Below are 26,383 nucleotides of genomic sequence, written 5' to 3' on the forward strand. Positions count from 1 at the left end.
AATAAATATGTCATTTAAAAATACTATAAATAACTTGACAGATAAGCTGGGAACGGGTCGACATTCAAGGGTCTTCTCAAATGATCCTTCACTCTTTTGCGTCAGTAACTCCACCAGCAGAGATGGCAAAGGTGGCCTCGTTCTCGGGCATATCAGGACTAGGGAAAACCACAAAGAGATCCGTGAGTAGAGAAAATCAGTTTTAGACTCCAAGTGAAGTCATCCAAACCTCATTCATCTTGAGTCCAAATTATTTTAATTCCTCTAATTATGTTATCAATTTCAGATTCAGTTTGACTATGGGAAATCAGTCGGTCACAATCAATGTTAGATGCAAGGAAAAACAATACCCGGAGACACTACAAATTCCCGCTTAAACTCACTGATACCTGTCAAATATCTTGGCAATTCTCATCTCTCCACGTCCTTTCCTCAAGCTGATCCTTGTAGTGGAGGCATGGGCCAAGATGTGCCCACCGATGGGCTTCTTGGGATCAGCTTGAAATCTGAAATTGAAAAGAAAAACACACATCACTCTTTCAAAACCGTGTTTTGTGAGGACAAAACTCGTGGTACTTATTCAAAATGAGGATATTTGTTTACGTCATTCCTGCTCCGGGATCAGCTGTCATTTGGTTGGAAACAAACACAGCTACATTGTACTCTAGGGAAAAACATACACAACAGCAAATAAAATATATCCTCTGTGGTGGTGGGGGCCAAAAAGCCGTCACTGATGGATCTGAACACAGATTTACTTTGGATACTTGTACATAATTCATCTTTTTATTTTTCTGATATACAACGCCTTGTTCACACCTTCAGAGATCTTCTGCAACCTGGAGAGCATCTGGGCCAATTTCTGCTGACGCTCAGCCAGCTCCCCACGACCAGAAAAGTCGACTCGAAACAAAGCCATGATGGAGTCGATGATCTAACAGAAACGAGCAAACGTGCGTCAAGACACCCTAACTTTAGGTCGCTGTAACGGCTGTTTGGGATTGAAAAAGAATAAGGTAATGCTTTAAAACTGCTGTCTTTACACAACAGATGAGGGAACAGACAGTTGAAGCAAAGGCGCAGAAACTTTCGATCAGCTCTTACTGCTTACCAACAGTTTGAACACCCCTCCTTCTTCGTGAAACTTGGCTGCTACAAAGTCCAGCAGCTCCATCTGGTGTTCACCTGAAGGGAGACCGCACACTTTAACATAAAAGACCATTTAAAAACACAGGAAAGAATACAAGTGCACCGGGTTATAGTGTTTAAGGACTTAGGTCTTTACAACCCACAAACGTAAAGAAAAAAAAGTGCAATACTAAAATAGTATTGTTGAAATAAACTGTCTAGTGTGTTCGCACTGGTGTAGGCTCGGGCATAAAGCACATTGTCCAGTACAGCATCGTGGTCCACGTTAAACCTGTCAGCGATGTCTCGCAGCCTGTCAGGGCGACTTGAGTCAGAGAACTACGAGTCAAGGATAATGGGGGTGCAGATCAACAGTCACATGATGAGACCTGCTGGCACAGTGTCTTTCATTCATACTCGCAGAGGACATTCACAGTATCGCCCGAGCTACACATGTCAAATATTGGACAGTTGTTACCACTGAAAAGGATACAAGGTATTCTCAGTGTCAATGAAGATGACTTTCCCACCCGAGTAACCGTCCTCGCCTGGCAGCTGCGCAGTGACTGGTCAAAGCAACACACAAACTGGATTTTAATCACATTTGTTCGATTCTTACACCAAACCACTTTAAAGGAGGAGACGCTTCAAAAAGACTTGTTGCTCACCACAAAGTGTGTGAGACAGCTGGGTCTTCCCTGTGCGGAACTCTGTCGGACAAACGCAGCAAACACCATGTTTGATTCCTTTGAAACTATGGAGTCTAATGTATTCAACAAGAGGAAGACGTTACAAAAGAAAGCTTTAAGGCCAGGCGTCTCCTCACCTCCAAAGGCCTCTGTGATAGCCATACTCTCTACACCTCCACCCAGCAGTTTGCTGCAAAGACACAGATGACCGGCATAAGTAAGAAGACAGAGAAACTAACTGCATTAAAGCCAAGGATAAAACAACCCCAGCCCAAGAAGCTGCAATATCTAGTCTGATCTTACATCATACAATGTGTTTAACGACTAAATCTTAACTCAAACTCTTGACTCCCCGTTGAGATGTGGAACACCTGCTTCCTCTTCGCACTGTACTCAAAGGCCGTCAGGAAACCGACATTCTACAATGAAAAAACAATCCCTTGAAATGATGAGTCTGTGAATCACTTCGGCCCCACAGGAACATCAAGAACTTGCAGGTTTGAAGACTTCAAAACAGAGAGTCCCATGTTACCAGCATTTTTCCTGCAGCCTCCTTGATTTTCTCCACTTTGGCTTCTGACAGGCCCTTGATGTTGCAAAGAGCTTTGCGGGTGGTCATCTGGATCCCCTTCACAGTGCAAATACCCACTGACTTCATCTTTTTTATGTCCGCCACGTTCTGGAGTCACAGGTTGGGAGCGACAGAGGAGAGAAATTCTCACGCAACAGTGCAGACGTGACTTTTAATGCCTGAAATATGTCCAAGCCCTGTTGTTTACTCACAATGCCATGTTTCTGAAGGAGGTCAATGTCTTGGAAGAAGGACTCCTGAAGTGTTCAGGGAAAACAACAAAAGTTATTGTTGGCTAGAACATTAAAAAGCTGGAACACAGCCAATGCTTAACCCAGTGATAAATGACTGTGAGTAACATATATTTTCTCCACAACACAAATATTATTTTCAATGAAAAAAAATATATTTAAATTCGGCTTTTTCAAAAATGCCAATATTTTTTTCAGCAGCAGTGAGGGGTTTTCTTGTGGGAAGTCAACGCTAAACTTGTAATTGTTAAAAACAGAACAAAACAATAAATATATGTATATATACTGTATATACCAGCTACATCTTACCTCATCATCCTGGATACCTGTATTTTCTTCGACAACCTGATCCTCAGCGACTTTCATTTTTCAGCAAATAGGCCTAAATTGTTAAAAGTTTACAGGTTCAGCTGAACAGCCTGAAGCTTAAGCGAAAATCGGAAAAGTTAGTTAAAATCGACAGTTAGCTAACCCTGGTGCCACAGAATGTATGCTGAGACTGTCGAAACTAATGTAATACGATTTTTTTTAAATATAAAAAAAACGACAACAGTTTGCTCATGTAGTTTTCGCTTGAAACAGCTCGTGCGCGTCGCGCCACTGGCGGGAATTTCTGACTTCAGGTGCGTTTATGTGCCGCCGGAAATTATGTTTCAACCACTTAAATGAGCACAACGGGTCAGAAAGTATCATTTTAGTATTGCTGGTTACGCCATTAACCCAACATCAACATCTCCATAAGGCTTTTTATAAAATGTCTGAACTTCAAAAATAGCAATGCTCCACAATTCCTTCTTCCCTGTCCCTGACCGCCTCACAATGACTGATCATATCATCAGAGCTCCTGGTTTAACTCCCAGTGCTTCCTCCACAGATGACTGTGAACTCTTATTGTTGTTTTTATTTTTATTGCCATTACTTGCTTGCCTTGCTCACAGGAAGCATGTTATCGTTTCACCCTCAAGCCCAGGAACTGGAAATATTAAGTGAAAGGAACATTGGACACTGAATAGTTAGAAATGCTTTTTTTCTTCATTCTGCAGCTATAATATTTTTTGTCTTGTAAGCTTGACTGGACAGCTGTATGTAGTAAACAGTATTCTAATTACTATAATCTTCTCAAAGTATCTCGATAGTTCAGAAGAAAAAAAATTGTTTTTAGAATTGTTAACAAGCAGTTTTGATGCTTATTTACTTGTCTTCTGATTGACAAGCTGTTATTACTGCAGTTTTAATAGAAGTTCTTATCTAGTCTTTGGTGGGCAAGTGTTTTCGTTATTGCTGCAGTGTGTTATTTGTGTTAATTGTTATTTGTTAATAACAATAAAATAAACATGAGCAATTGAAATGTATTGTTTAATTTCTTCCTTACCATACAATTTTCTTTAAACAACGTATTTTATACAATCTCTAAATCAAAACAGTATAATTCATTAATTAAATTAAAAGAAAATACATTATTTATATCAACCAATGATGTTATGTCGTGCTTTTATATATTTATGTGCATTTGACCTAAAATGGTTGGCTGGACCTCAGAAAAGAGATAACTTATGTGAACTAATGGTTTTGAGTAAAGACTACTAACCCTGTGAACTTGAATATGTCAAGTTATCTATGCCAATACAACTTAAACAGGTTAGTTTCATGTTTTGTAAAAAGTTAAATGGGATAAGGCAACGGGTTTCCACACAATTTTCTTGTAAACTCAAGTAGTTTGGGTTAAGAGTGTAGTGCTGCATTCACATCTTTTAGGAGACTTTCAGAAGGTACTTTGTCTCTTAGCCTTGGCAAAGGGCTAGCAGGCTCCAGGTTTCCAGATTATTCATTATCTTCCATCTGAAGTCAGCTGCCCTTGTGTTAAAGCTATCAGGGCTTTCCAATGGGCCTTGGTACCCATTCTCAGGTGGGGATGATGATGAATCCCCCTGACCTGTTGTCCTGGCTCCCCCTCGCCGTCACATCTTTGTTCTACCTGATCGATCTCTAGCTGTTTCCTAACATAGTTTAGATGTTGGGTTTGGAAATATCCCACATTGGTCCCACATCCTCTGCATATATCCCCTCTCACTAGGATTGGTGGAATAGTAGCATTCCAGCAATGTGAGAGTGTCCACTCTTTTCCATGAATGTCTTGTTCCAGGAACCCACTTTCCACCATTATGTCCTGGTCTCCCAACAGCTGACACACACCTTGTCAATCTAAGTGACGTCCCAGCCAGCATGGCTTCATTTATACGTTTCTCGCTTGTATTAATATCCCACTCTGGCAAAGTGGTATCGTCTCTGCCCTTGGTACATGAGCTCATGAGTTTGATTCCCGGTCAGGGCATGCCTCCAGCAACCTCAGAATTAATATGAATGAGGGACAGAGAAATGAAACCTTGGCTCCGGGGGAACCAGGACATATTGAGTGGGCCGCTGGAACAAGATATTCAAGAGTGGACAATCTCACATTGTTGGATTGCTGCTTTTCCAGAAATCCCAGTAAGTAAAGCAAAAGAAGCAAAGTACATGGGACCAATGGATACTTTGATGCCAAACATTTAAACTAAGAGACTTTTCTAACCCAGTGTTTTAACGTTAAGTCCTAACGAAACAGAATCTACAATCATATCTTGAGACTGATGAAGCACAACAAAGATGCGACAGCAAGGGGGAGCCAGGTCAAGGGCAGTTGACCTAAGATGGAAGATCGTGGAGCCAAGAGAAAAAGTACCTTGGTATCCTCTGCTAGAAGATGTGAATGAGGCACTCTACCTACTGGGACCATCACAAAGACCAATAATGTGCTAATATACATCAATGTAAATATTTATCATTTTTTGAGCTACTTGACTAATTTGAATATAATTAGAAAAAAATATTGAAAATAATGCAGTTATACTCACAATTAATAGGCAGCAAAACACCATGAATCCCTCAAGCTAATATAGTTCAAATCAAATCATGTATTTTGACTTTTCATGCTATGTGCATGCAGTATGGGCAGTTTTGCAATATAAGACATAAACACCATCACTACGAGTAAACGAGTCTTTCTGTTTCATTTGGAGTTTTAATTTTTGCAGTCGTGTTTGAGAAAAAGCAGTGACATGGATTTGTTTGAGCGTAAGAGAATGTAAATTGTTATATATATGTCAACAGGGACGTATCCCTTAAGACTGTATGTGTCAGTGTAATATTGGCATCAAAGATGTCTCCTGTCTAAAAATTCCAAAATAATGTCCATTTCACGTTAACAGAGAAAAGCAACATCTCGTCTCTAAACCAGATGAAATTGGCTTTTGTTGCACGATGTAACCTCGTTGCTCAGATGAGAAAGACAATAAAAACGATAACCACGGTAGGTGGCATTGCACTTACACATGTACACATATTACAATGACTTGTGATGAATGTAGACAGAAAAACGCCACACAGAAAAGAGTGCGGCTTAGTTTTGTAGAACTACAAGAGACTGCTCTGTCGACACCATAGAAAAGTGTTTACAGCAGCTCCACCTGTCAATTCTTTGGAAATAACATTATTCTCCACATACAACCAAAAAACTGCATGAAGATGGACAGAACTGCCAGAACACAAATATTCCTCAGACTGCGAACACTAAGACACACAACCTCCAGACCTCTTGTCTTTTTTCACCCACCCAACCCCTATCCCCTAAAGAACACATTACTTATGCTGACAGAAGTATCTATTTCATAAAAAAAAAGAAAAACAAAAAAGTGTGACATAATAGAGGCGGCGCCTTTGGAGATCAGTCTCTGTATGACATTGGGAATAAGGAGAAACAGCGAGAGAGAAGCTTTACACATCACACCCTTCTCTTCCGACCCAATTAACCAAAACAATGTGCTGGAGTGAGCCTAATGCAGTGTTGTGGATTCACAGCATTTTCTTTCATTTTTTTTCTTAACAAAACATCTGCATTTCTTCGCTCTTCTCCGTGGTCTCTCCGTCTCTGCTGATGGGTGACCCTGCTGTGTTGCTGGCAGCAGATCTCAGGCTGATGTCCTCAAAACCTGTCGCTCACATTTTGCCTGGAGCAGGAGGCATCATACTCGGCATCCCACCAGACATCCCAGAGTTGGGGCCTAACAGGATCTGGAATGGGAAAAAAAAGAAGAAGAAATAAATGATTCAACTCGTTCATTGAAGCACATCAACACGTTTTAGCTTTATTTCTGTCTAATGACAACGCTTGCTTTCCCACCGCCCGCAAAAAAATAGCTTTGGTGTTGTTCCCCTAAAAACAGCGGTGCAATCGAGCTGCAAGTGAAGCACGTGACCAAGAGCGCATGAAAAACTCACCTGTCTCTGCTGTTGTATCTGCTGCTGCTCCAGCTGTAGTCTCTCCGTCTCAAACACAACGGGCAGCACCAGGATCATGAAGGAGGTGGTACCCACCCAGAGTGCAGAGCGGGAAAAGCTGAAACACAGTGAACAACCTGATGTGTTTAAGCTGCGCACAATATGTTATTAAACCAGGGCAAGGACTGATCTTACAAGACAGAACGGCTAATCCAGCAAATATTCAGAAAAACACGCACAAAAATGCAAAATCTGAAACAGTAATTCTGTACTGTATATTCAGAGTGTATTTGAATTTCAATGTAGACTTATTCTAGAGTAAAATCTCTTGCTCTGCATCATTTCCTCTAGGTGAAAAACTCTTTTGAGTGCTATTCCCGTCTCTTTGACATCAAATAACACACAGCAAAGATACTAATGCAACAACAGGGCGAGGAGCACACCCTGCTAAAACACACCTGTAAAACATCTTGGCCAGTGAGACAGAACACTGAGCGGACGTCTCGGCAGCTGAGCGCACTGTGTCTGGAAACATCTCCGTCAGACCCCACAACCTCTCTGTCAGCGTCTCATCCAGCTGAACAGGGCAGAACGCACACAACATTATAACAAGAATATTGTGAGGCAGAGAATACTGAAATAATTTAATAACAGTGAGTCAAGGTAAGTAATTACACTTTGTTTGTATAAGAAAATGATGTGTAATAATGTCGTAACAGTTGAACAACGTGATTGCATTGAAGGCTATGAATGACAACCCGGGTAGCTAACTGATTAGCTTGCTACAACCATGATAGCAAGCCATGTTCAGGTAAAATAATGAAAACCATAATGAAGTACGACTCTTATTATACAGTGAAACCATTGAAAGATGAAATACTAACGTCTTCATCTTCGTCGTCGTCTATCTCGTCTTCTGGAGGCCGGGTAGACACCGGGCCCGCAGCGGGGGAAAGCTCCTCGACTCCGGCCATGTCTTCTGGTAGCCCGCTCCTCCTTGTCTCGTTAGGTTAGCTGTGTGTACGGCTAGCACGTCGCTACAAAATACGCCAAAGCCAGCGAACAGTTTTTGGTGTATTTCTATTTATTTTTTACCTGTCCAACCACAGTCTGAGGTCACAGTTGGAAAAGCGTGAGGCTCGTCAGGGTCGGATGACGGTAGCAGGGCAGGGGTCATTCTGAACGCCATCTAAAATTAAAATGCGCCCCCTGTCGTACCGACTGTCTAATAGCAAGTGTCTTTGGTCAAAAATAGAAAGTTGTGAAAAGCTCCATATAACTTGTTCTTCGTATCAAGTTTATGGTCTTTTTGGAAGTCACTAAAAGCAGAATTTTCAGTTTCTCCGACCTCAAATCAAAAGCCTCTGGATAGGTCTCGCGTCTTTACGTTTTATTCTTTTGTACTGCTTTTAATTTAACATTGATTTGTTATAGGTATTATTGTTTCCCTTTTACTCATCATTAATTTAGTTTTACTATTAATTCAATATTATCATGTGTATATCTATCTATCTATGTAGATATATAATAAATTATATATATGTGTGTGTGTGTGTGTGTGTGTGTGTGTGTGTGTGTGTGTGTGTGTGTGTGTATGTATGATGTGTGCGTGTCCCTGAGTTTTTTAAAAGATTTTTATTGGATCTAGCTTTACTGTCACATGGCTCAAAATGTTAAGCAGTGATCGTAAAGACTAGCTCCTAAACTACTCCCTGTGTTTGAACTTTTTTTCCAGCGAAGTTGCTGCTCTTGCTGGGAACGGAGAAGGGGGGCCCGGTAATGGAAAAGTTCTGGGATGCAGGGATTCCTTGTTTACATCCTCCTGGAGAACGCCGCGGGGGCGGAGTTGGCTCCGCCCTCATTCTTTAAGCCTTACGTCATTGTCGTTTGTGTTTTTTTTTTTTTTTTTTTATGAATGAAAGAATCCAACCTCAGAGAACAGCAGAGTAATTCCGGGAAAAGGCGGACTGACATTTAGTCGCCAGAGTCGCGTCGGCCCAGCAGGTACGTTTTAATTTCTGGACTCTCAAACTTTAAAATGTTTCAAATGTTTAAATTCAGTGATAACAGCCGGGCAAGTAGGTGAATGGAATCCGTCGCGCAACTCGCTACCAAGGGCAGGCAGCTGTTTGCTTTTATCTCTTTAGCTCGTCTCAAGCTGTTGATGCTAGATGCTAACTGTTAACACTACTAGCATGTTTAAAATAACGCGAATAAATTGGCCTAGCTTCATATTTATGTCCACACGCTTACATTGTCTTACAGCTAAAGTGGATTCTCGCTTTCGTATCTTATCAGATCGTGTTAGAACTATTTCGGTTGCTTATTTGAAGTCTAAATTAATGTCGGGGGGGCACTCGTGATGGCTGTTTACTATAGCTGAAACGCCTTTACCCTAAGCTGGCCAGCTCCCCTCCGTATAAGGACACGGTTTGATTCGGGACCACCAAGTAAATACATACACACTTTAGGAGTTGAGTTGGATAATTATCGTCGATTTAGTGCATTTGAGGCCAAACTGAGTTGACATTAAAGAGCTTGATGTCTGAGAACCGTGTTATAGCTCAGTGTTAGCCTTGCTGCGCTCACTTGTTGCTTTCCACTTCGGTAGCGTTACTTAACAGTGCTGGATCCCCTGAGTGGTATTTTTAGGAAAGCACAAACTTGGATATCCTGTGCTGTTTGGACAGAAAAGTCGCGGTCACTGCTGGTTTTCCTGGATTTGTACTGACTGTCAGCCTTGGTGGAGCTGAGCAAAGGGTTTATTGCTGAATCACCATGACTTTACGAAACGGCGGTCTCATCGGTTACCAGCCGGAGTCCGCTGGCTGGTTGGACAACCACGGTTGCTGCAGCCTCGGACTTCCTACGCATTTCGGGAAATGCAGTTTATTGTTGGCGAACTGGGGGGCTTAAGAGCAGGTATTTTGTGTGGCTTTGTCTGCTAAGACACCCAGAGTAGGTCGAAATGTACACACACTGGGGGAAAAAGCAGCTACACAGGAACTTTACAGACTAAACAGCTACAGAATCAATTCAGAATTTTAGAAAGATGTCAAAGGTGCAGCAAAGACGGTTAGATCAACACTCCCTAAGTAAAGGGAAAACCACCACAAAGGGACGCAGGGCAACAAAACAAAATGAGAAATGAGCTCAAGTGGAAGCAATGGGGTTTGTCATAAACACAGACACACCACAACAGAGACCTGAACACATCCATGATGTCGCTTTGTATTTCTGTCCATCTCCTGTATCTTGTTTCTGTGTCGTACAGGATGGGGAACTTTTTCCCACTATGTGCCCAGGGGCCCGTGCTCATAATCCAACCGTAGTCGTAAGCTTTTGAAATGCCAAAGTTGTTTCTACAGTGCAGATTTGATGCAAGTAGGATTTTTAGATTGTGTAACCAAATGGAGATCCCGCTTCAAACCACTTAGGAGCACGAAACAAATTTGAATCTATAGATGCTACGGTTTCACATGAAGCTGCTGAATCTTTAGGCAGCATGTTCCTCCTGCTTTGAAAAAAAAACGCTACCCTCATGATTGTTATGTTGAAAGAGGAAGAAGGGTTAACTTATAATAGATCACGGCGATTCTTTGTTAACCCGGCAAACACCCCAAATCGGCTGCATTGTGACATGTCCACATAAGCCTGTTTCTCAGTAAAAACGGCGAGAGCAACAGGTTGGATCGTTGGAGGCTGCCAAACAGTCAGCATCATCCTAAAATGAGCTCACGGTGGTCTTTTATTCTCCCTCTAACATTCAGTATAATGTAACCTACTTAGTTGGCTTTCTATTTGCCATTCTCTACACATCTGGACTATAGAGAGACTTAGTGAAAGGCCTTTCACTCTCTAAAGAGAAATTCCAGCATTGCGATAGATCAGAAAGTTGAAAGCAACACGGGAAAACACCCTGTGGGTTTTATGATCTCAATGTAACATTTGCCGGTGTTAATTAAATGCTAATCTCAAAAGCACGATGCCTTGGAGTCAGCAGTGTGTGCCGTCTCATCCGCGCGCTGTGTGGTCCTTTCGGTGCCCTGTGTGCTCTGGTCAAGTGCGGAGGTGAAATGAAGTCCCAGAGCTGAAGTGCAGAATCATTTTTATCACTTTTATGTATTTACATCGGCAAAGGGTTTGGATGACTAAGGGGGGTGAAAAAAGCAATTTGTCCCACTCTGAGATCACTTTCATCTCTCGCAACAATATCTGTGATCTGACCTTAAGAGGCATGCAGGAAGACTCCCTGCAATCGGTGTGAGAAAAAACCTTAATTGTATATAGACAGCTTATTATGATTAACAGTTTTAAAGCGCGACAGGTCAAATATTAAAAGTTGTACAGTTTAACAGTCAGCCCCCCCCCCCCCTTCCTCCAGCTGGTCATGCTGAGACTTTGTCACAGTGAAAGCTTTGAACCGTTGGTGTTCACAAGAGGAAGTGTTGAGGGAATTGGTTGGGACACCTGCTTTGAGCAAGCAAAGGGCAGACACATGATAACTTCCTCCTCGCTGTCCCAGCTAACAAACAAAAAAAAAAAAAAAGGCATGTCATTTTCAAAAACCTCCTCTTCCTCTCATATCAAACCGCCGGCTTTAATGAGAGAGTGTGCGTCTGGGGGAAGCATGAAAGATCTGTGGGTTCTCCTTTTCTTCATCGTGCATGACTGGCTGTCTTGTGAGCGGATGGTAAATGTCAGGCCAGGAATGGATCAGAAGTGCACAATGGGTCGAGTCACATGAGATTGATGTACCTTTCTGTATTTTTTTTTTTTTGTTTCTGTTCTTCCCAGAGTGTCTATATTTGTTTCAACTGGTGCTCGGGGGGGGGAAAACCCGAAGACAATTGGATCATGACGACGGAGAGAAACAGCAAAGCTCTGAAGGTAAAACACACTACGAGGGAGAGGGGAAAAAAAGTCGTTTCTCTCAAAAAGATTGAGTCATCTTTGTGACCTCAGGCTATTTTGAAACTCCAAAGCTGAAAAGAATGTTCAGCATTCTTCCATACACACATTTTTTTGTTTAACAACATTCATCCTTCTTTTTTTTTTTTTTTTCCTTTCCACATTCTCCTCCTGTTTCCCCTTTTTCCTTTCTTCAGGTAAAGCAGGAATGTGGCGAGAATGTGCCCTTCCTGTCAGACAGTGAGCTCATGTCCCTCTCGGTGCGGGAGCTGAATCTTCACCTGCGCGGCCTCTCCCGCGATGAGATCCAGAAACTGAAGCAGCGCCGTCGCACCTTGAAAAATCGGGGATACGCCGCCAGCTGCCGGGTCAAACGGGTCTCCCAGCGAGAGGCCCTGGAGCAGCAGAAAATGGAGCTCCAGAGGGAGGTGGAGCGGCTCGGGGCTGAGAACGCCGGCATGAGGAAAGAGCTGGAGGGCCTCGGCACACGGCTGGCCGCCCTCCAGAGGTTCGCCAGGAGCCTGGAGGCTGGAGGAGGCAGCCTGCTGGCTACGGCTCCACGCCTCAACACCGCCTCGGTCATCACCATCGTGAAGAGTCCGCCGCAGCCTCAGTCACAGAGAGAACAGGAGCCGTCGTAGAAGGAGCTCCTGGAACTTGACTGGGGGAAAGGGGTTTGGGGGAGGGGGGGTAGACGGTCTGCAGTGCAAACACACATCCACACACCTGTAAGCATACATATACCATACCCACACAGAGACAGAAGAAAAGGAAGACTGTGGTAGTAGAAAAATACTAAATGCTTGTCTGCGTGGCGCCTTGTTAAACGTTTTGTCTCAGAATCGCTCACTTCAGCGCAGGAAGGTGCGTCGCGTCACCGAGCAGCGGCCGCTTGGCGGATGTTTTTCAACGTGAGGACAGGAACGGGCGTGACGTCATCGAGGACGGGTGGAGGTGTCCTCTGACTGATGCAGTTTAGTTGACTGGAAAAAGGAAAAAGCGCTTTCCTTTTCAGGCACTCAAAGGTTTGGAATTCTGAGTTGGACGTGGTTAAAAGTGAACGAGGCATTGGGCTCCGACGTCTGGGGCACCCGACTAAGGACAAAACGCCAGGGCGGAGCGGCCGCGTGCGCAGCTTCCTCCGACTCTACAACGTTTGCATTTCTGATACATTTACAGTCTGAAATGACCAGCTGTGACTTGTTCTTAGCTCAGACCCAAGTCCCCCTTTTGTGGGTGAAGAATTCAGAGATTATCCTAAATAGATTATCTTCATGTAATATATTTTGAGCTCCCTCCAAGGTCCATAGGCCAAAACGAAACAGACACGCCTCCTTCTGCTCTTAATATTTAGAGAGCAAGTTGACTGATTCTGCTGAAAGTTCACCATATATTTCAACGAGTTCACTTCTCCCCACCCGATCTCCACCTTTTCAACGTGTGGGAAGAGTCACGCTGTACTGCGTGTGGTCACATTTCTCACCTCAGCTCTGTGCCTTCAGGAGCCGAAAGAGCGCACACCCCAAGAAGTGAAAACGGACTGCAATCGCTCCATCTTGCCTGTTCGCGACCGCGCATCCCTTTATTGCTGTGGATTTTTCATTTCTTCAGATCACTCATTTCACGAACCCCCGTTGTGCAGAGAGGGAGAGAGAGAAAGTGTCGGCGCAGTCGCGTCTGGAGGGGATTCCGCTCACACAAATGCAAACCCTCCGCGTACATTCCCGTTCTGTGTTTTTATTTGTAATGTTTGTACGTGCCGCCGAGAGACGAAAATGTTGAGTGACATTTATAAGAGATATATTCTATATTTTATTTGTATTTAAAAGTAGATGTTATGAAAAGACAAGCTAATGAGTGCTGTGATGTTCTACGTGTCTTCAAAAGTACTTTTGACTAGTCTGAGGATGTTCTCATGTCTAATTATTGTGTTGTGTGGCGACGATGATTCCAAAATGTTTTATTATTAGCTGGATAGGAATATTCAAAGCCAATGGCCATATTGCTGTTTGATTATTTCTGTGTGCGTTTGTGCCGGCTTGTCATAGTGGATTCTCGGAGGGACATTATTTTTCTATGACGATTTGTACGTTTCTTTGTGTGTGGGGGGGAGGGATCTGAGGATGCTTCGGAGTTGACGAGTTTTAGAGGAGAGCAGGTGGGACGAGAAGAGGCGGCGCTAAGGAGGAGAAGAAGGAGGAGGGGAAGAGGAGTTGCTGGGTGGCGGAGAAAGAAAGTAGGAAAGGCAGGCTGAAAAGGAAAGTGCAGAGAGGTGGAGCTAGATACACTTGAAGTCCCCCATCAGACGTTGGCCTGCTTCAGTCAGGATTTTGTCCTCCCGGCTCGAGCAGGCCTATATTTCATGGAGTTCAGGCCACTGAATAGTGCTAGCAATATTCTATATTCGAGTAGGCATTGTAACACGATAACCGTGTTGACAAATAGCTCCTAAATATGAGGCATATATATTTAGCTATATATGAATATCGTTGTGACAAAGCATTTATTCACAATATTTTATCGTCTCACATCTGTCAGATTGTGCTGGATGTTTTGTAATACCTGCAAAACAAAAAATGGTCTTTGTATTTATTACCTGTATTTTTTCTATTGTGAAAATTTAAGTACATTGTCTATTTTATATATTAATTATAATAAATGTTGTACATATTGTACATAAGCTGGTGCCCGTCGGCTGCGTTGGAACAGCGAAGTGCGCAAGTGGCGAAGGGAGGAAGTGGGGCAACAGGATGTGTTATCACGCCGTATCAAACGTCCAGCTTCGAGTACGACTGCTGCGCTGGTGTATTTTTTAAGAGGAGAAACACAAATACTCCTACTCTTTTTATATTTTTGATGCATTTAAATGGACTTTTACCCCAAAACGTAAGATTCACACTTAATCATAGTGTTTTCCAGCTCATCCAATTTAGCTAAGAACAATTGCATAGTAGTTCACGGCATGAAAAGATACCTTATGGATCATACACAGAGAGTCCTATTCTCTTTCAGATATTCACTCTGTACAAGTATTAATTGTCCAGTTTAAGGACATAAAACGGCGTTAAATGAATAAGCGACTGCTCCGTCACTGTAGTTGTGATATGGCCAAAGGATCAAGAATCGTGAAAGGGGCACGTGAGAGTTAAGTTTTTCAATGCAATACAACCTATAACAGCATTTTACATCAGACATGTCCTGGCTACATGTTTTAAAAAAAAAAACATTTACAGTTAATAACTTTTATGTTTAACATGTCATTTCTTATCTTAAGGGTCTCAAATAAAACCAAAAACACTAGGCATTGCTTCCTCAGAAGGAAAGGTCCCGCTGTTGCACGTGCTGTTGACCGTCAGGCTTTATTGGGACACTACGCTGAGCTATTAGAGTTATTATTTCCACCTGGTATGACAAATGTCCTCGAAGGATAATCTACAGCCCCAATTCCACAAAAGTTAGGACGCTGTGTAAGATGAGACTCTACCTCTTAAAGGTGCTCTTTTAACATTATGATTGATCTATTAACCCGCTTAGCTTCAACGTGTTCCTTCTTTTGCCCCCATCCCAGCTGCTTTTTTTTTTTTTTGACACGTTGCTGCCATCGAACTTTGTGAACCTAATATTGGTTTATAAGATTTGCAAATCATTTCATTGTTTTTGAATGGCATTTTGCACGGCGTCCCAACTTCTTTTGGAACTGGGTTGTAGATCAGGGTTAGTACGGTTAAAAGAAAGGCTGGGAGGGAAGAAAAAAAACCTTGATAAACCGCAATAACAGGGACAGATATCACAGCATGAATCAGACCAAAATATGAGTGGTTAACTTAAATACAGACAAAATGTTTATTTTTTTCTTCTCCGCTTATCAGTCTGACATTAAAATAGTAGCATCGTGAGCAGCTTATACAAAGAACTAGAAACTGAAAAGCTATATATTTTAAAAAACAAGGTCTCTCTTCAGCCTTTACAGCAGATTCCCATTTCAACACCTCAACTACTCCTCCTGTAGATAGCACTGAGAACTTTATAACATTAGTCTACAATATTTTCTCAGACCTACACACACACACACAATCAAACAGCATTGCTGTAAAGATGTTAAGTAAGAGTGCATGAGTGAGTTATGGCATTCAAAGTGTGGCAAGACTGACATGCTGTCTGTTTTTCTTTGAAATTGAAAGTTAAGGACAATCAGGCTAACACCATCTGCTGATTGGACAACAACCATCACAAAAAAAAGATCATCTGCTTTGTAAAAGGGCTAAAAACAAGGCTGCAGCTCCTCTTTCTTCGGCAAGTTCTCCGAACGGTGAGTGAGACTGCAGCATCCCTGTGTTCACTGATGAAAACAGCAATAGGATCATTCAAGAAAAAAAAAAAAAAAAAAAAGGGAAGGGGGCGTCAAAACGAAACAAAGGCCAAGCATTTTCTGCTTAACGTGCACCGAAGCTTGAAAGTGTGTGCTTGTGGACGAGTTGTAAAAGTTCTCTACGTGTCCCCCTGGTGTTGGTGCAGAGCTACAGCAAAAGCAGCGAAAGTGGTTGCAAGCCAACACGTCTGCATTTTTCGGTATGACTCATCCAGATGACTCAATGACTCCAGTTATGAGTAAAGAAAATAACCAGATCCGTCTGTGGTGAAATGTAACCAATAAAGGCTGTGTGGGAAAAAAGAATCCAAAAGGGAAAGGAACAAGTGTCCAAGTTTATGTGTTCAGACTTTTAGGCTAAAACAATCAAATAAAAAAAAGGGGGGGGGGGGGGGGTTCAGATAAAAACTGTCCAATTGAAGTTAAGCTGGAGATTCTTGCAAAAAAAAAAAAAAAAAAAAAACTTTCAAAATACTGTATTCTGACCGGAGAGACGTCACATCGGCGGGTACTTCGGGGCAAATACGAACAACACACTCAGTTGGTTGTTCTCCAATAAGTGAGGGCCAGTCAGAGCTGTGAGGCTTTGAAATGAGATTTAATCAGAGCTGTTACGCCACCCGCACAGCGTACTCAGAAGATGCATGTGAACCGTGTCCTAAAGAATCCAGAAACGGACAAAAAGGCATCAATGAGACCAGGCATCTAAAGTGAGATTTAGCCTATATGCATCCGCCGTTTTTCCCCCTTCAATCCATTTAACCTACATTGAGGCCTGCTGAGTTCTGCTGTCTGAATGAACCAGCACCAGCTTTAATCCCCGCCATTCAAATCACGCCCCCGATTACACGAGTGTAATCCTGACCGGCTGGGTGGCCGCCTCGCTTCACTCCTGCTGCCCACTGGAGCGCATGTACGGCATAATCTATAAGCCGCTCGACCCTCCGTCTCATCTGGGACGTGTCGATAACAACATTGATCGCTGCGAGTGACGTCGTGTTTTTGACGGATGGTTCTTGTAGTCACAGCAACAAAACAAAACAAAACAAACAAAACTTCAGATAGGACGAGTGTTTTGACGCATTTGGGCGACGGAAAGATGACGCGGCTGAAATACAAAAATAAAACTTCTGTCCGAGCCAGAAAGCGCTTGTACACGACTCCCAAGCGTACAAGCGTGACTCACAAAACTTTCCAAGGTTAACACCAAATCAGTGCCAAGTCTTCCCACCAAATAAGATGCAGAAATGTTTACGTAGGAAGGCTCTGGCATTTAAGATCAGTCCCAAGGAGAAAATAACAAACAAGCACACAACTCTAATCAGTCCCACAGTGATGAGGGATAAAGTACCACCCACAGTTAAAGTTACAGTCTGAATGAGGTTCAGCTGCAGAAAGAGCGTTTCTGACATTTATTCGCTCTAGAATTCATCGTCCGAGCTGAGCAGGAGGGTTTTCTCTGTGTCGCCGCGGGCGCCGACGGTGCCGTGGGTGCGGAAGACGGGCGCCGGTGCCCCCTGCTCCAGCGTGGATTGTTGGGTGTACTGCTGGTAGGCTGGGGAGAAGTTGTGGATGGCATCCTGAACCATGTCACCTGGGTTCATCGTCTCCTTTAGGCTGCTGGAGATGCTCTTCATCGGGGCGCAGCGGCCTGCAGTGGAAGGATATGAAAGGTAGTTAGAGGCCAAGAGGAAAGGTGGGGAGGAAGACGCTCTAAGGACATGTTAAAGTGTAGGGAACTTTGGTGTAGAGAAAAAAAAAAAGAGTAAAAGGGAAGGAAGGGGAAAACACTGAAGGGCTGGATTTATAGTATTTTAAGCACAGAGGAGAAAGAAAGAAGGGAATGTGTGAGAATAAAAAAAACAGGGGGATGAAGAGGGAAGAAAGAGAAGAGGAGGGATTTAGTGCTAGAAAAAAAAGGGACAAAAAGGGTGATTTAGAGGGTATTAAAACAGTAAGACAAAAGGGGGGGGTGACAAAGACATGAGGGGAAGGAGAGGATTTATACATGAACAGCAGGTGTGATATAGAGAGGATATAAAGAGGGCAAGAAGAGAAAAGGGGTTCAAAGATGTAGAGGGACGTCAGACAGGACGGAGCCACAAAAAGACAGTGAAGGAAACCCCACAAACGAATAAAAAGCTTAGGTGGAAAAAAAACAAAAAAAAAAACAAAAAAAAAAAAACAGAACAGAAACCGGCTTAAAGCTACTAATCTAAGCCCATGTATGACACACACACAGAAGGAGGGGAGGTAACCGTCGCCAGTTTTAAACCTACCAAACTCGCCATATGTAGGAACAGGTCCTTTATGGTGCAGCAGTGAAGAAAAGACAGATATGAAGACAGATCCACACAAACAGGAGAAGAGAAAATAACCAATGAAGAGCACAGGAAGTGTCGGAAAAGAAAAGAACAAAAGGAGAAGCAGCAAAAAAGGTGAGAAAAAAAAAATAACAGAACAGAGAGGAAGTAAATGGAGGAAAATCAACTTAAAGGCCTACTTTGGATTATTTCAGAATAAGACGTTCCTTCTTGACATCACATTTTGGTCTGGTGTTACAAACCTTCCTTTGGGTCTCTTTCCTCACCTCGTGAATCCAGACTTTTGTCCATGTAGACTTTAAAGGTGAAGGCGTGTCGCAGGGCAAGCGCCGCGAAAAACATCTCGATGCAAATGATAAAGTTCTGGTAGCCGGCAGCGACTGTTCCCTCGCCGACAGACACCTCCAAAGAGTTGATCTGAGGGATGGCCCCGCATTTCTCCAGGATGGCCAGCAACATGCCTGACCGCAAATAAGAAAATGGGACTTTGTGAGAGCACAACGACCTTTACATGCAGGATTTTGCAAAAAGTTTTACGCCCGGTTTTATTTCACAAATATTATGTGGTGTGTACCCTGCCAGAAGGAGAGGAAGATGACCGACTTGACCATCAGGAACTTGAGCATCGGGCTGTAAGGGCTGAGCAGCTCCCTGGTGGCGAAGTAGAAGAGGAACAGGGCGTACAGGGACAAGCTCACCGAGATGTTGTAGACGATGGTGACGTACAAGTATCCTCTGGCAACACTGCAGTGAGAAGTGATCAGAGAGTTAGTGCTTTTGCAGATCATTTGCGGAGAAGTTCGTTCCGATCATCTATGATTAGAGGTCATGCTGAAAGCTAACTTTCTCATTGAAGTCCCTAACTGATACAATGAAGAAAAGAAGAGATTGTTCTGGAGCCGTCAGTTCATATAAAGAAAAGTGTAATGCGAATGCTTCAAAGCACCTGCATAAGTAACTTCAACCACGTTCTCATGGTCAGCTCCTCCAATTACAAAAGTGATAAATCAGCCTAGAGATTAATTCATGGATCTACTTCCTCTCCAGGGTGCAGCACTCACTTGAAGTCTCCGTCCTTGTATTTGCCGTTGGCCTGCAGGATAACAGTGATGACAGCCATGAGCGGTTTGACCACGCAGAACTGCAGAGTGGCCTGCTTACAAAATCTTAGGAAGCCTATGGAGTAGGCCTTTCCTCTCAGACAGCAGGTACCGTACATACAGCTGGACCTGAAGTGGACAAACATTCCGCGAGCGGTCGAAATAGTGTAAGAATTTGTAGTAATTACACACAAATGTGGCAAAATGTGCATATGGAAAAGGAAATATGCAGAATAGCTTTGAATGAAAATGCATCTAAAACCTTAGTGACTTTGATCCATGCTAAGATGGAATCAAATACTTTTAGGACCAAATCAGAAACTCACTCTATGGGTTTCCCACGGATCTCTGCCATGATGGCGCTCTCTCCTCCCAGATATTCATAGCACAGACTCAGGAAGTTGTAAATCACAAATGCTGCAGAGAAACGAGGAGAGAAAGAGTCGATTAGAGTCGATTAGAGTCAAATGAACAATATCTATGTAAAAGAGACATTTGAAGGAGGATAATTTGGCTCGCTGTGGTGCTATGCTAACTAACTACATGAACTTGGAGGTGGTTTTGGACGGGGGACATTTTATTTTCATTACAGGAAAAGATCATTCACACCATTTGTTAAGGCTTTATTTTATTCGAGTGTAATTCAGGACAGTGTCACGGTGAGCCTGAAACTGAGCCAACGTGACGTGTTAAAATGTTGTCCAAGACAGCTGCAGCGTACTCAGTGTATTACTTTTGGGAATTACACATCTGAAAGCATTTGTTGTAAATAAGGGGATTATTACTGCTTTTAAAAATAGTCCAGATAAGCAGCTTCCGACAGTGAGGAACAGTTTCTGATGTAAAACGGCGAGGTGAATAACAGTGACAAAACAACAAAGCACGTCACTTTGCGTCACATCTGTTTTCATCTCTTCTGGGAAATGTGTTGTAGAATCATGTTTTCTTACTTGGGATCGTGTTCAAACGAGCTGCGGTGGCCACAGCAGCTGACCACACTTGATGAGATGTTTGTTTCAGCGGAAATCGCTTCAAAATTCTAACGGTAAAAAGCGGACCGCGAACCGATTTAGAATCTCAGCGAAGTTTACCGTTTGCACAACATCAGACGGCAGGAAAGTTTATTTCCATTCATCAAGAGCAGGACCCACAGAGAGTCGAAGGCTGCTGTTCTGCTGTCCAGAACTGCGAGGAGAACATGGACCAAGCAATTAAGCTGAACAGCACACATACAGGAAACATGGTGAAGTTCTTCCTGTGCATTTTAAGCACCGAGTACCTCCACACCTTTCCTCACTACCCCCCCCTCGGGAGCTACGTGTTGCCAGAAAGCATTTATATTCCAACTTTAACCCCGAACCCAAGTCGTAATCGTAACAATGGTGCTCTCTACCGTCGCAGATCTTAATTTCTGCCCCCATGGTGACACAAATCCTCACGGGTTAGTGTGTGGTCAGGGTGTTATTCCCCCACAAGGAATGACAGAGATGAACACACAAACCTTTCCCTGGCTGAATAATATCCACCGGTCTCTTGTGACCCGTGGATTATCCCTGCTGCTTCAGTGAGAGGCAGATGACGATCAAGAAAAACACAACCGGGCTAATCCTGTTAACCCCGGAGGAACGTCCTATCTCTCTTTTTATGTGCTCCTGTGTGCTCACACACACAGCCGCGCGGCGGATGAGGGCGTGTGTCAGTTAACTTTGAAAGTGTGAAACCCGGTGTGGGCGTCAAAGAGACTGTACGCATGCTGCAATCTTAAAGTTGATCTCAGTTGTGCTGCCGGCAGAGATTCTTTTTATTATACTCTCCTTTTTCTCGCGCTGTCCTTATTCAACCCTCACGCTCATTGTCTTACATCCGATACCTGTCACACAGTATTGCGGTTGGAAAATACCACACATGCCTTTTCTGTGTTAAAGTCTTATGGAGACATGCCTACTGAGCTGAGCGATGAGAGCTGCCTGATCGGCTTCGAGAAGCTCTCTCAGCTGTTTACCATTATGCTCATTCACTCTTCCCCAAGGACGCCCGTCTGTGGCGCTAGTTGCCACGGCGATACAGTAGGCCTGCACACAATGAGAACGGGAACTTTGCGGCGAGTTTGGTTGAGAGGAACTCATTATCCAATGCAGCCTGTGTAGTTGATGAGGAAGATTTGCGAGTACAGTTGCCATGCAACAGGTTGCCGAGGGAAAGATCTGGGCAGGGCCCTGCAGTGTTGTAAGAAGATGAGGGCAAACGGGAGGAGGACGGGAGGCAGGGGGAGAAGCAGGGACGAGGCGAAGAAACAGAAGTACAAAAGTGCAGAGGAAGAGTTGAAAAAAAAAAAAAAGGTCAATGGCAGAGAGGGGGGGAGAAAAATGAGGAAGCCATCTGATGACCACAATATTCACAGCACTTACTGCCAAAGAGCAGACCCATATATAGTGTCCCCAGTCCACTTTCAGAGGGAATGTGACGCAATCTGTTTGACAACACAGCAAGTGACGATGAGTGTCACAGCGACCCGACTATTTCTATCCCAATCGTGACGACTGACTGACGGGAATGAAGAGTGGAGGTGGTCCAACTGTCTTTCACCGCCTTCTGCCTTGTCAAAGGATCAGTAGTCAGAGAGCGTTAGTTGCGTTTGCGTCACCCAGCCACTCACAAAAGCTTCAACTTTCCTGAATTCATGCAGAGGCCATATTCTAAAGAGGTCCGCCTCTGGTTTTCTTTTAGAAGCAAGTTATCCTAACACAACCACAATTTACTTCCAAACCAGAGTTCTCACGATGAGGATGCATAGATCTTAATGTATACAGGGAACGAGAGTTAGGTACAGCAAAATGCTGCCGTGTTACACTAAAATGTTAAAAGCATAATGAGGATCAAGAAAAAAACACTATGACACTATCTCAACATGTTTGGATAGTGTTGAGCTGTCCCATTAGAGATGAAAGGGATTAACATCAGTGAGTTATCTCCATTAATGACAGCTTTTATCCTTGTAAATAATAAAAACCTTTAAATATGGCATATAAGGGATAAAAACCGAAGCACACCCTCACCCTCGTAGCAGTCCCTGACTGTGTCAAAGTACACGTAGTACTGGTCATTGGTGAAGAAGAGAAGGCTGAGCCAGGAATCAAAGGCGTAGATGGGGACAATGAAAAGGATCCGCACGATGTGGCGCTGCTCCCCGGGCGAGCTGTAGTAACGTAGGTGCATGTAGATCTGGGACACACAGCAGAGACATTTTTGAGAATTGATAGATCAGACAAAATAGAAAAGTCAAAACCTCCTGAAACAGAATCAGTTTTTTTTTATGCATCTGTGTATCAGTCCGGATGGTGTGTGATGTAATAATAAAAGTAAGCCCAAACTCAAAATAGAAGACGGTTTATCATAAGGAAGGCTGCGTGTAGAATTCCTATCGTAAAGTTTTGTGTCATCAGCAAAAAAAAAAAGCTGCTCCCCTTCTCTTAGAAAGACCGCAGTGAGTGCACAAACTAAGCTGGCGAGGAGGTTTAGTCTTGAAACAGAACTTGGACAGTAAAAACAAAAATTAGCCAGATTGTGTATCATTAACTTAATTTTGTTTGTCGGTCTGACAGTATCACTGACCTTTAAAATCAATACATTCCCTGACATCACCAGACAGGAATCTGTGACAGAAATTAAGGTCTGGCTCCGCGCAGATCTGACAGAAGCGTTTAATCTACCCACAAGTTTCACTTTTGTATGTGTTCCTGTGCTGATGCTCAGTTATAAAAGCATCTGCCAAGGGATGTTGCCAAGCAACCCCTAGCCTCCCCAGATGTGTGTATTTGCAGGATCACTTCAACAGTCTATGAAACAGCACACACCTGCCTGTCTTCTCCAAAAGCACGAACATAAAGAACCCCCCAAAAAAACTAAAAAGTCTGCTCAGTCAAAGCTCGACGTCAATATCTCCAGAGAAGTAAACAAATGATCTCAGAGTAAAAGTATACTCCTGGATTCATAACGTATCTATCTCTCCATCTATTCTGCTGGGAAGCTGTTACCTGATGGCAGGTGAGAATAAGTGCAGTCCAGACAAAGAAGCCGGACACAGCTTGTGCTGCCGGAGTCATCAGGAAGATGGGCTGGTCCGTGCCCAGCAGCGGGGCTTCGGGGAGCCACGATATGTTTGGCCCCATCGGGACTGCGGTGGGCGGGCGGCCAGGGGCGCCGACAAGAGGAGAGTCCTCTCCCAGCCTCTCTGAGAGTGGCACGTCTCGCCTCCACAGCCTTAACATCTGAAAGTGACACAGACACAGTCAACATTCATAAGTCTACGTCTAAGAGTACAGGAGAGAACAGAATACGTGTGCGTGCCTGCACACATATCAGCCACTTAAACTCTGCTTAAACAATGACGACACTCTGACCCAGTCCATAAACACTCATTTCAACCAGCAATCATCAACCTGGAGTATAGATCCCACGCTCTGTGTCATCAGTTACATGTGAGAGAGGAAGACAGAGAATAAACAAACCGGCTGCAGGTCAACGTTTCAATAGGACTAAAGAATATGTGTGTCTGCTGTTTCTGTAGCGGTATCTGATATTGATTTTTTTTTTTTAGTTTCTAGATCCCTCGGAATGCCTTCTGACCGCCGTCAGAGAACAAACCCGTTCACCAGTTCGGCTATGGATTTAAGTGGAACGACAACTTGATCAGTTAGCCCTGTCCTCAGGGCGTGTTTGTTCTTCTATACTGAGAGAAAACGATCATACAAGGCTCAGCGTGATGGAGACAGAGAGCTTGACCATGGGGGAGGAGAGATGGCTGATGCAAAGAATACACATACATAATTTTAGAGAAAGGCAGACAGCACCCTTCGGTTTCACTTATGGTCGCGTATTCCAGGGCAGCAGAGCAACCACAAGTCATATAACAGAGAGAACAAACAGCACTGACAATTACACAGTGATATAACGCAACATGAACCCCACTTACACACATAAACCGTGTTTCTTTATAAAAAAAAAAAGCAAACCTGTTAAACTCAATTTGGTGTTTCATTGAAATGCATTAGGAAGCTTTAACTTTGTATATATGTGTGTGTGTGAGTATGTCTGAATAAGAAAGGCAGCAGGTCATTTGTATTAGTTTGTGGGGGATCAGCAGATCCACAGTGAGGGCATCAGCAGCCGCGGACACAATACAACTGTCAGTGAAATGATGCAGTGCAGAGGCAAAAGGACATCTGTGTGTTTCATTTGGAACACAAAAAGGGGTCAATCTGGGTAGTCTCTCTCTCACACACACACACACACACACACACACACACACACTGCAATGATGTGTTGGAGAGGTAAGGGGTCAGGAATAAAGCAACAGAAGGAAAGAGTCACTGGAGAGTAGACTGAGATACCAGTGAGCAATAGCATTATTGCTAGCCAGGCTGGTTTATCACTATTGTCAACAACAACACAGACTTTCAGTTTTCTGAGAGCAACAAACAGAAAGTTCTTAGCTTTGATTTCAAGTTCCCTTAATAACAGCAATTTGATGATACCACTAAGAATAATGCAGCTTGCTGCGGTTGAATCTGGTAAAAACAAGTTGAATGATATGATAATCAGGCGCAGCTTCAAACAAACTGACCTCAAATAGCAAAACCGATATAGTTAGCTACAATTCACGGATGAACTTGAAACATAGCCGTGAATCGAAACGGTCTTATCTTTTGGGAAAATAAGTGTCAGCTGTAGTGAGAAGTTACGTTTCTGGCCTCATTTAAAGACTAAACTCACCTGGTGAACTGCCCCCTGCTTTAAAATCGACCTCAGCTCCTCCAGACCAGCACTTCGATAAGAACAACCTAGAAACGGCCTTAATTCCTCCTCAAAGGCGCACCGTTGCCCCCAGGACATCCATGTTGACTGCCCCGTCAACCGTCGGCGTGTCCCCCCAAAAACTCACCACCAAAGTTTGACTCGCGTATCGTATTAACTGCTTTTCTAACCTTTTATTTCTTCCATGTGGCCATTTTAACGTCTAAAGTCTTTGTTTCGGGAGTTTGAGCAGTTTAAACGTTTTTTTCTTCGCCGCTCGTTCACTGCTGCGCTGTAAAACCAATCCCGGTCGGATTAACGCCAGATCGCATCAGCCCCGCCCACTCCACAAGGACGAGTTGGCTCAGCCAATCGCACACCGACGGTGGTTGTTGACCCGGAAAAGGGCGGGGTTTATGTCCCAAACACAGTGAGTTTGCGCAGCTTTATTCTGGGACGAGGAGACGTGAGGTATGAGGATGATGTGCAAACTGTTCCCACACACTCAGTGAATTATGCATTATTTGTTTACGACTTCCGGTCCAAACTTGAAAGTATGTATGAAGATTTCGAGAGGAAAATAACTTCTGGAGTTTAGTTAGATTTCTAAAGGACTTTTCAATGCCTTTCTATAGATATTGTTCAAACATTTTGATCTGTTAATACAGAAAAGGCACAGGTATCACTCATAAATTCAGTGATTACAAGATACCATTGAAGTGGTACGGTGGTAAGCACTCGAAGAAGAACATTATTCAGTTTAGCAGCATGAAAATAGAAAAAGTCAATTCGTAAACAAAACCCTTCTCTCGGAGTGTTACTTAAGCTCAAATCCAGCAATAATTTCAGTGTCATAAATAGCTTGATGCAAGCTGGTGGACTAACAGCTCACATTTAAAAACAACGAAGTCGCTCAGGCTAGAATTTGAGTTT

General features: G+C 43.4%; 4 protein-coding genes across 6 annotated transcripts; 1 reads left to right on the forward strand and 3 right to left on the reverse strand.

The window, feature by feature from the left end:
- Positions 1 to 88: 88 nt before the first annotated feature.
- dmc1 (DNA meiotic recombinase 1) lies at positions 89 to 3,005 on the reverse strand. Its single transcript, XM_075457130.1, has 13 exons — positions 2,949 to 3,005; positions 2,601 to 2,645; positions 2,350 to 2,496; positions 2,154 to 2,236; positions 1,955 to 2,007; positions 1,797 to 1,838; positions 1,622 to 1,694; positions 1,362 to 1,453; positions 1,112 to 1,185; positions 820 to 934; positions 604 to 664; positions 390 to 506; positions 89 to 158 (listed from the first exon to the last, which is right to left on the reverse strand). The coding sequence occupies exons 1-13, from the start codon at positions 3,003 to 3,005 to the stop codon at positions 89 to 91; spliced, it is 1,029 nt and encodes a 342-aa protein (XP_075313245.1).
- A 2,672-nt stretch (positions 3,006 to 5,677) lies between these two features.
- On the reverse strand, positions 5,678 to 8,138 carry tomm22 (translocase of outer mitochondrial membrane 22 homolog (yeast)). The gene is made up of 4 exons (XM_075458171.1): positions 7,838 to 8,138; positions 7,412 to 7,530; positions 6,954 to 7,071; positions 5,678 to 6,746 (listed from the first exon to the last, which is right to left on the reverse strand). The coding sequence occupies exons 1-4, from the start codon at positions 7,925 to 7,927 to the stop codon at positions 6,672 to 6,674; spliced, it is 402 nt and encodes a 133-aa protein (XP_075314286.1). The 5' UTR covers positions 7,928 to 8,138; the 3' UTR covers positions 5,678 to 6,671.
- Positions 7,512 to 16,314, forward strand: maff (v-maf avian musculoaponeurotic fibrosarcoma oncogene homolog F). Of its 2 annotated transcripts, XM_075458169.1 has the most exons (4): positions 7,512 to 7,616; positions 8,689 to 8,957; positions 11,751 to 11,843; positions 12,062 to 16,314. In XM_075458169.1, exons 3-4 carry the CDS (start codon positions 11,811 to 11,813, stop codon positions 12,503 to 12,505), a joined length of 477 nt encoding a protein of 158 aa, XP_075314284.1. In that variant the 5' UTR covers positions 7,512 to 7,616; positions 8,689 to 8,957; positions 11,751 to 11,810; the 3' UTR covers positions 12,506 to 16,314. The 2 variants fall into 2 exon arrangements, with proteins under 2 accessions (XP_075314284.1, XP_075314285.1); XM_075458170.1 differs by lacking the exon at positions 7,512 to 7,616 and having other exon boundaries at positions 8,631 to 8,957.
- tmem184ba (transmembrane protein 184ba) lies at positions 15,684 to 25,770 on the reverse strand. 2 transcript variants are annotated; one of them, XM_075458165.1, is made up of 9 exons: positions 25,430 to 25,770; positions 23,692 to 23,925; positions 22,714 to 22,879; positions 19,984 to 20,074; positions 19,619 to 19,786; positions 19,132 to 19,301; positions 18,824 to 19,018; positions 18,513 to 18,539; positions 15,684 to 17,884 (listed from the first exon to the last, which is right to left on the reverse strand). In XM_075458165.1, exons 1-9 carry the CDS (start codon positions 25,547 to 25,549, stop codon positions 17,655 to 17,657), a joined length of 1,401 nt encoding a protein of 466 aa, XP_075314280.1. In that variant the 5' UTR covers positions 25,550 to 25,770; the 3' UTR covers positions 15,684 to 17,654. The 2 variants fall into 2 exon arrangements, with proteins under 2 accessions (XP_075314280.1, XP_075314281.1); XM_075458166.1 differs by lacking the exon at positions 18,513 to 18,539.
- Positions 25,771 to 26,383: the final 613 nt, after the last annotated feature.

This window comes from Odontesthes bonariensis, chromosome 23 (genome assembly GCF_027942865.1).
Source record: "Odontesthes bonariensis isolate fOdoBon6 chromosome 23, fOdoBon6.hap1, whole genome shotgun sequence".
In the NCBI taxonomy this organism is placed as follows: Eukaryota; Metazoa; Chordata; class Actinopteri; order Atheriniformes; family Atherinopsidae; genus Odontesthes; species Odontesthes bonariensis.

Excerpts from the sequence above, each read along its gene's own strand:
- dmc1 (XM_075457130.1), bottom strand. The coding sequence starts at position 3,005 with ATGAAAGTCGCTGAGGATCAGGTTGTCGAAGAAAATACAGGTATCCAG. Across the intron at positions 2,646-2,948 it reads CAGGTATCCAGGATGATGAG|GAGTCCTTCTTCCAAGACAT; the intron begins GTAAGATGTAGC and ends TGAACACTTCAG. Across the intron at positions 935-1,111 it reads GAGGGGTGTTCAAACTGTTG|ATCATCGACTCCATCATGGC; the intron begins GTAAGCAGTAAG and ends CGTTTCTGTTAG.
- tomm22 (XM_075458171.1), bottom strand. The coding sequence starts at position 7,927 with ATGGCCGGAGTCGAGGAGCTTTCCCCCGCTGCGGGCCCGGTGTCTACC. Across the intron at positions 7,072-7,411 it reads CTGGCCAAGATGTTTTACAG|CTTTTCCCGCTCTGCACTCT; the intron begins GTGTGTTTTAGC and ends ACTGTGTTTCAG. Across the intron at positions 6,747-6,953 it reads AGATACAACAGCAGAGACAG|ATCCTGTTAGGCCCCAACTC; the intron begins GTGAGTTTTTCA and ends TTCCCATTCCAG.
- maff (XM_075458169.1), top strand. The coding sequence starts at position 11,811 with ATGACGACGGAGAGAAACAGCAAAGCTCTGAAG. Across the intron at positions 11,844-12,061 it reads GAAACAGCAAAGCTCTGAAG|GTAAAGCAGGAATGTGGCGA; the intron begins GTAAAACACACT and ends TCCTTTCTTCAG.
- tmem184ba (XM_075458165.1), bottom strand. The coding sequence starts at position 25,549 with ATGTCCTGGGGGCAACGGTGCGCCTTTGAGGAGGAATTAAGGCCGTTT. Across the intron at positions 20,075-22,713 it reads AGTCAGGGACTGCTACGAGG|CATTTGTGATTTACAACTTC; the intron begins GTGAGGGTGTGC and ends GTTTCTCTGCAG. Across the intron at positions 19,019-19,131 it reads CTTCCTCTCCTTCTGGCAGG|GCATGTTGCTGGCCATCCTG; the intron begins GTACACACCACA and ends ATTTGCGGTCAG.